This window comes from Camelina sativa, chromosome 8 (assembly GCF_030686135.1).
Source record: "Camelina sativa cultivar CO46 ecotype springtype chromosome 8, ASM3068613v1".
Classification (NCBI taxonomy): Eukaryota; Viridiplantae; Streptophyta; class Magnoliopsida; order Brassicales; family Brassicaceae; genus Camelina; species Camelina sativa.
Window position 1 is genome coordinate 20,490,527 of NC_141887.1, and position 7,866 is coordinate 20,498,392.

At 36.1% G+C, this 7,866-nt stretch overlaps 1 protein-coding gene across 6 annotated transcripts; it reads right to left on the bottom strand.

The window, feature by feature from the left end:
- Positions 1-1,935: 1,935 nt before the first annotated feature.
- Positions 1,936-4,399, bottom strand: LOC104707374 (uncharacterized). 6 transcript variants are annotated; one of them, XR_002033010.2, is made up of 9 exons: positions 4,010-4,399; positions 3,705-3,767; positions 3,578-3,635; positions 3,436-3,480; positions 3,299-3,350; positions 3,092-3,210; positions 2,802-2,990; positions 2,468-2,511; positions 1,936-2,221 (listed from the first exon to the last, which is right to left on the bottom strand). XR_002033010.2 is itself a non-coding variant. In XM_019228517.2 (9 exons), the coding sequence occupies exons 2-8, from the start codon at positions 3,713-3,715 to the stop codon at positions 2,507-2,509; spliced, it is 381 nt and encodes a 126-aa protein (XP_019084062.1). In that variant the 5' UTR covers positions 3,716-3,767; positions 4,010-4,399; the 3' UTR covers positions 1,936-2,221; positions 2,468-2,506. The 6 variants fall into 6 exon arrangements, 2 of the variants coding, with proteins under 2 accessions (XP_019084062.1, XP_087316530.1); XR_015563117.1 differs by having other exon boundaries at positions 3,575-3,635; XM_019228517.2 differs by having other exon boundaries at positions 2,900-2,990.
- Positions 4,400-7,866: the final 3,467 nt, after the last annotated feature.

Here is a 7,866-nt window from a genome sequence, read left to right on the forward strand (position 1 = left end):
CCAGGAAGAGAGTTTGACTAAGCGGCAAGGTCAATCCAAAGATGAGGTCGGGAGGTCGCGGTCAAGATCGTAGGCGAAATTAGAGGAGGAGATGCATGAGAAGTTGGAGTCGGTTTAGCTTAAATATTCGAAGTTTGTAAAGAGAGAGGACAGATGTAACTTACGATAGACGAAAAACAGAAGTGAATACAAAATCCAGTTCGTCATTCTTCATTGTTCTTGTTGATTTATACCGAAAGTCTGCCCATATCATATTTCCCATTTAAATTTCTCTACTTGTTGTTTCTGATATCAACAAATAACATTGGATTTGGCAAGTGATTTGAAAATCACAAGTTGAATAACATGTGATTTTAAAACAAATCCAAAATCCTCCAGAATCCATCTTTCAATACACCCCCTAAATGATAGTGCGACTAATTCTTAGAGATAGCAGATAGGCCTAGCCCTAAAAAAAGTGCGGAATTATATATTTTGTAGAATGTATTGAAAAAAGTAGTTGAAGCTTTTGGGAGTAAATTCTGCTTGTTAGAGCATCTCCAATCCATTTGTATATTTACCTTTATATAACAAATTCTATTTTAGAAGTAAATTCGCTCCAAACTCTATATATAGAATAAAAAATAGCAATATCTATTTTAGAGGTGATAATAAATGTGAGTTAGAGTAAAACTCACCTCTATTATAAAGTTATTTTATTTTAGAGATAAAAATAGGGAAATCCATTGGAAAATGTCTTAGATCGGCTATTCGGCTATATAAAGTTAATAATATATAAGTAATTTTAATTTAATAAATATTTACTCAGATGTTATAAAAAAGCAGGAATCCTACTAGTATATTATATATTTTCTAAAAATTACTCATATATTTAGTGTCTTTGGTGTAATTACAGTTAACATCTTTATTAGTTTTCATTTTTAATTTCAAAACTATTAAAAAAAAACACGTCATTAGTTTAAATCTACGTCATCTATATATACATTTTCCAACTACATTTTTGAAAAAAAAAGCTTGGAGTTGGAAAAAAAAGCTTGAATGCCATTGGTATTTATTATGTGAAAATAAAAAGTGAAAAAGATTAAATGATAACAATAGTTAATATTTCAAAAATAAAAGTTCAATATTAAGAATGGATAAGGAAATATTTTCATAGTTCAGTCGTAAAATGAGAAACAATTTAATGGCATATTCTCCATATATTCCGTGACATATCCGAGAAAAAGACATTGCTTATATTAAATCATCATCCACGAAAATTAAAAAAAAAAAAAAATTACCTAATTTTGATATAATATATATTTTCGCTCTCTCTCTCTCCGCTATATCATTCTTTTAATCCATCTTATCATCATCTACAATGGAGATAAAACATAACTGGTTTCATCACAAAGCTTATTGCAGATTTTTTTTTATGGGTTAAGCAGAGAAAACACGACAACTTATTAGAGAACTTGAGGGCTTCGAAATGATTAACCGATGAGATATGTATGTGCTTCACATTGACAATGGCATCAGCTTAATAAAATTTTCAATTTTCATCCCATTTTGTTTGATATCACTAGAAAAAACTTGTCATATAGTTACGAATAATTCTGCAGGTATCACATGATTTTTGTAGGAAGAAAAGATTTGTTACAGTTTTGCAACAAAAAAAAATTAATAATATTTGGTCGTAGCAAAGTTTTCCACCATCACCAAGTGTTGGCAAAGTGCTACAAATTAGAGAACACACAATATGTGGCAAATTGCTACTATTTGTGACTGTTTACTGTGTATGTTTTATACACAAAGCGTCTAACAAATATATAACAATTAGCTTCAGAAAACCACAAAATACTTGTCGTAAACTTGTTACAAATATTTTTGCTTTTATTATATCTAGCACCAACAAAGAATTATATGAAAATATATAAAAAAAAAATTATGTGAAAATATGTTAAAAAAATAAATTGCAACACTAAAGTACACAATCACAAATTACAAATGTTAAACCTTAGTTTAATATCATACATTCATAAAAGATAAGAGTTTTAAACTCCCAGACAGAGTTAAGAACCACTTACAAATAGAAGATATATAAGTACATAGAAGCCAAGTCTTAGACCACCGAAAAGAGGGATGAAAGAAAGCTGAGACAACAAGTTCATCCTTCTCAGTTTTCCACATCCTCTCGTGACTTCACTTGTCATTGGGACCCAAGAGCATTGATATGATACAACTGTCATCGGATTATAAACTCAACATCAGCTGGTCATATAAGATGCCGTAAAAAATAGATTCTGAAGGTCACCAGCTAAACCATAATTGGTCTCTACTTCTTACCGCACAAAACAAAAATGATATGCATTTACCAAACAAAGGCATTATAACAAAGACCAACATTCCAGACACCATTCAGATCTTTAAAAAAACATGTCAGTGATATGCATTTTAAATTAAGATATTTAATTAGTGTTTGAAGTACCTCGTGAGCAGACATTTAATATGATATTTTGCCTCATATTCAATCTGTCAAACAAACAAACGCATAACATTAATTAATACTTAAGAAAACAAATCTGCTTTATCACCAATCTAAACATTGGTTTCTACAAATATTTCGACTTGACGAATGATGCACCAAGCTCGGACACACGTACAATATAGTACAACCCAAACCTTTATAGTAAAACCCAACTTGTGCTTGAGGAGAGAGGACTTAAACTCTTAATACATGTTAAAGACTGAAACCTAAATGATAACTTATGAGAGTTACTGTTGAGAATTAGAACAAAACAATTAAAGAGACTGAAGCTCACCTGATTCTGTTTCAATTGATAGAAACAGAAGCTCTAGTTTCAGTCGCTTAAACGTTCTTAGTGACTATCTATTAGACTTAAGGATATTCAGCAAGAACCTGAACTGAATTTGTTTTCTATGTTAAGCCTCCATGAGTGACATTTTCTTCTCATACCATTAGTTCTCTTTGTGGAATGAATAAACAAAATCTGCAAAAAAAAAAAAAAAAAAAAAAAAAAAAAACAGGGACTGCATAAGCTAGAAAAGGTATTTGGGGCAGCAAATTAGCATCTTGGTCCTTGTCCGTTACCTGTTCTTGTATCTTCTGCTCAGCCATGTATCCTTCCTTTTCTTTTGCAAATTGAGAAATTACATCAGATAGCATATTCTTAATAGCTTCTGAATCAGCTCCGTGTCTATCCTCAAAAGCTATTATAAAACATATCCGCAAGCCATTCTCTTAATAAACAGTGAAAAATCAGACAAGAAGAGTAAACTGTAAACTTTAGCTACTCACTTGCAGTTATGGCAGTACTATCATCATTACTCAAACTCGATTCTACTGTTTTCTGAAACTCCATAGTACCCAAACCAAGCAACTTAGATGTGTTGCATCAGCAGGAACATTAAAAAGACAGGAGAATCAAAGTCAACCTTATTTCCTTGTTCAGCTCTTCCATTTGGCTTATAAACTGATCTCTGTATTTCACAAAGAGAATTAAACAATCACCAAACAAAACAAATAATATATGTCAAGAACTTGAACTTCTGAAGACGTTAGAAAGATGAGAACCACCTGAGTAATCCTTCCTTGTTCTTTATTTTCACAAACCATCAAGTCATCCACAAAAACTCTAGAATATCAAATGAAGAAATCAAACCACACAAAGACTAAAACTCAAATAAACAATGTGTAGCCAAACCTTAAGAGCATCAATCTCACTACCAATAGTAGAAACTTCAAGCTGAAGAAGACCAATCCTTGCCTGAGGAAAAAAAAAATACAGTTTCGATCTTAACAACTCTTTGCTCTTAACGAGAAAAATCACCAAACAAATTCAAAATTGAAATCCATAAAATCAACTTCTAGAAATCAAAACGCATATCAATCTTCTCCAGATCTGTTTGATTTTGTATCAAATTTCTTCTAAATGCCTTCCGATTTCTTCTTCTTCATCGCAAAATCTCTCCAGAAAACGAAATGTAAAAAAATGTATGATGATCTAACCTCCACGAGATCGTTCAGAGGTGAAATCGCGGATCAGAGTGAGAAGCTGCTTTTGCGTATCGATTCTCGCCATGGTTGTTTCTTCGTGTGTTTAAGCTTCATATCTCTCTATCCTCGTCGTCGCAATAGTTCTTTCTCGACTGGCTCATGGCTGCTCAGTCAACCCTAGCTTTTCGCTATCCTCCCACATATCATCTGCAAGATCTGGGGAAGCGAAGAGGTTTTGGTTGAGTCAGGTAGGTTTTGTGGTCACGGCGGCAAATGAGGGGCTATCGGACGTGAGTTTGGGTTTGGGAGGTGGAGGAGGACATTGAGGAGAGGAGGATGGGGACGGTTCAGCCATAACGGCGGAGATGTTGGAGGAGTACAGTAAAACCTCTATAAAATTATAGTGGTTTTGGTTATCGTAAAATACTTTTATTATGATTCATATTTTTATATTTTTATAGAATTTTTTTAATTCATGTTAATAGTTTACTTAATTATCAAAGTGAAAATGATAAATGTTAGAAATTTAGAGTTTTGAAGAAATTGTAGGTATTATCTTTTATGGTAATGATGAAGTCGAATAACATATTGTGGTGTCTTTAGAACCAATTATATGTAAAAAACAACTACCACAACTAGCACTCTACTCAATTTTTGGATGCGAATTGAGACGACAACATTAAAACTTTTTAATACAATGAAAAAGATTAGAGATGAGCTCCAACTACAATGCAAATTCAAAAATAGACAAACAACAATATAGCCATATTTCACTAAATTTTCTTAGATATATATATATATATATATAGTTTATATTATTATTAATTTATGATATTGTTGGGACTATATTTTTACATAAGATTTTCAAAAAAACAATTATTTTATTATTTTATCGAATTGTGTTATTTTTTATACCGGTTTAACTCGGGACTAAAAAAAGGAATTAATTTATAACGATTATTAATTAAAAAAATATTAATTTATAGAGGTTCTACTGTAGATCGAAGATTGCGAGAGTTGAGGGAGGAGAAGAGGGCTCGCACTCTCTCGAACGGCAGAGGACATTTTTGTTTCTCACGTTCTTCAGTTTTTGTTTTCTCAATTTTAGTTAATAAATATTGTAGCTAATTAGTTACTATGTGTAACTATATAATGACAAATAGTAACATATATAAATTGTAGCAAAAAAGAATACAAATTTAGTGACACAAAATGTTGTAACATTATTGCACATAACATAAAAAGTAACAAATTGTAGTCAAAAAATTACTAAAATAATGTACATTTAAAAACAAGAAGATTTTTGGTGTTTCTAGCGAGATCTGAAGCTAGGAGGGTATTAGAAGCTTGCTAGGAGTGTGGGATTCATTGTTGTTGGTCAGAAACTTCCTGCAAAGAGGTGAGTGCATGAACATGGCTTATATAAGCTAAGATCTCTAGTTTTTATGTGATTTGGTGCTTATGTGATTGTTTCCTTTGAGTTATCTATGGTTTTTTGTGGCTGCTATGGCTGGGTTTTGCTTCTGAGGATGCACGGAGCGGATTGGAGAAGTTTGGAGGCGAGATTCTGTGTTTTTGATCGAAGGAAATCGATGCTCGGCATCGATGTCGGTCGACACTAGTTGGGGTGTCGGTCGACACCAACACGAGGACGATTCGATAACTTTGGCGAGTGTCGATCGACACCATGAGGAGGTGTCGGCCGACCCAAACTAGGGTTTCAGCGATGTCGAGCATGGTGTCGGTCTACACCAGATTGCCAATGTCGGTCGACACCATTCTTCAGTTGCGATGGATGATACAAATGCTTTGTATATTGCTTGGTTTGTTTTATTGATTGTTGTTTGTGGCATGTAGAGATCGTATTGCTTGTGTGTCTAGCCCAGTAGATGGAAGGATTACCTCACTGAGTGTTTACAAAATACTCATGCATCTCAATTTGTGTTTGTGGTGCAGGTAAAGGCAAAGTGCGATCGTGGAATCAAGGCAATGAACAGGAGGATGTTCTAGTGGCTTGATTGGTTGTTGTTTGGCTTCTATTAGGTTGCTAGAGTTGGGTCAATAGAACATTGCTAGGTTGTTGGTTCTTTGTTCCATGTTGTTTGGAGTATTGGTTTAATTGTTATGGTTTAATACTCGTTATTGAATGTTGGTTATTTAATGGTTTATTGGTATTGCATATTTTTCGCTGTTTGGTTTGATTGTGGTTAGATGACTAGTGGGTATGAGGCTACTATTTAGATTATTTATTAGTATTATTTATTATTTATTATTTAAAAAAAGACGGGTCGGGTCATTTCAGTTTGGTATCAAAGCCTTTACGGTTATAAGTTTGGGTTCACTAAATTTCTGTTGTTGATGTTGGGATTGCATGCTTTGATTAATTATGTGAGTTAGTCAAGTGCGTGTGGCATGGAGTCCTAGAACATCCTCTTCAAGCCTATAGTGTGATTCCACGATGAGTTTTGTTTTGTGTAATGTTGAATTGTTTGCTTAGCCTTATATTCATGGTAGTGCAAATGGTTAGGGAGGGTGCTGTTGCTGGACGGGGATGCGGACGTGGTCGTAGTCGTGGTAGGGGCAAAGGCCCAGTGGTTAGTGATACAGTGGATCAGAGTGTGACAGCTGAGGGTGTTGGCGAGTCGCAGGGCTTCTAGGAGGTACTAATAGGACTGTAGACACTGATGGAGTCGGTCTGGGCGGTGTCAGTTCCGGGTTGGCCGGTGGTGCTAGAATTTCAGGTGGGGGAGTCCCAGCAGGTGGAGCCCCTGTGGGAGGCATTGATCTTGCGGGCTTGTTGACACAGCTGTTCGTTGGTGTGGGCAGTTCGTGTATGCTATCATTTCAAGGAGCCAGGGAACATCAAACCCAAGTGCCCCAAGTTGCAGCAGATGGTAGTGGAAGCGGTGCAACATGTATTGCAGTCGGGAGTGCATCATGTGGCACGGAATGAGCAGGCGCCACGGGTTTACACGATTATAGAGACTGGTTGAACCAGTGCCGAGGCGATCACATATATAATTTCTGGTACCCAAACTTTGTGAATTTCAGTAGGTTCAGATTTTATCTCTTGTCTGTGATTAAGTGTTAGGTTTCCAACACATGAGGTTTGTGTAGGGACCTTGTTGGTGGGCGGGTTTAGGTCCCATGGTATGTTCGATTCTGGAGCTACTCATAGCTTCATTACTCCGGAGTGTGCAGAGAGTGATGATATCAGAGGAGATCCCGGAGAGCGAGCGGGAGTAGTCAGAGTTGCAGGAGGCAAATTTCTGAGAGTTATTGGACGAGCGAGGGGAGTTGATATTCAGATCGCAGGGGAGTCGTGGCCAGGGGATTTGCTTATCAGCCTAGTGGAGCTTTATGATGTTATCTTGGGGATGGATTGGTTGCATCGTCATATGATTCATCCTGGTTGTTACCGGGGTAGAATGGAGTTTGAGCGTACAGGAGGGAAGTTTGTTTTTGAGGGAGTTAGACCAACTTCGGGGAGTCTCGTGATCTCAATCGTGTAGGCTGAGAAGATGATTGAGAAGGGCCGAGAGGCTTAGTTGGTTACTATATCTCTGCCAGAGTCAGTGGGGGTAGTCTATGGTTAGCGGTATTATGGTTGTTGAGGAGTTTGAAGATTTGTTCCAGTCATTGCAAGGGTTACCACCATCTCGGTTTGATCCTTTCACGATTGAACTGGAACCAGGGACGACATCGTTATCCAAGGCTCCTTACAGGATGGCTCCAGCAGAGATGGCAGAGCTGAAGAAGCAGTTGGAGGATCTGTTGAACAAGAGATTCATCCGTCCTAGTTTATCACTGTGGGGAGCGCCGGTGTTATTCGTTAAGAAGAATGATGGGATTTTCCGCTTGTGTATTGA

Bases quoted from the DNA above. Each gene is read 5' to 3' on its own strand.
- LOC104707374 (XM_087460404.1), bottom strand. The intron at 3,481-3,574 runs GTTCTCATCTTT...TGTGAAATACAG, and splicing joins AAGGAAGGATTACTCAGGTG to AGATCAGTTTATAAGCCAAA. The intron at 3,211-3,298 runs GTGAGTAGCTAA...GTTTTATAATAG, and splicing joins TAGTACTGCCATAACTGCAA to CTTTTGAGGATAGACACGGA.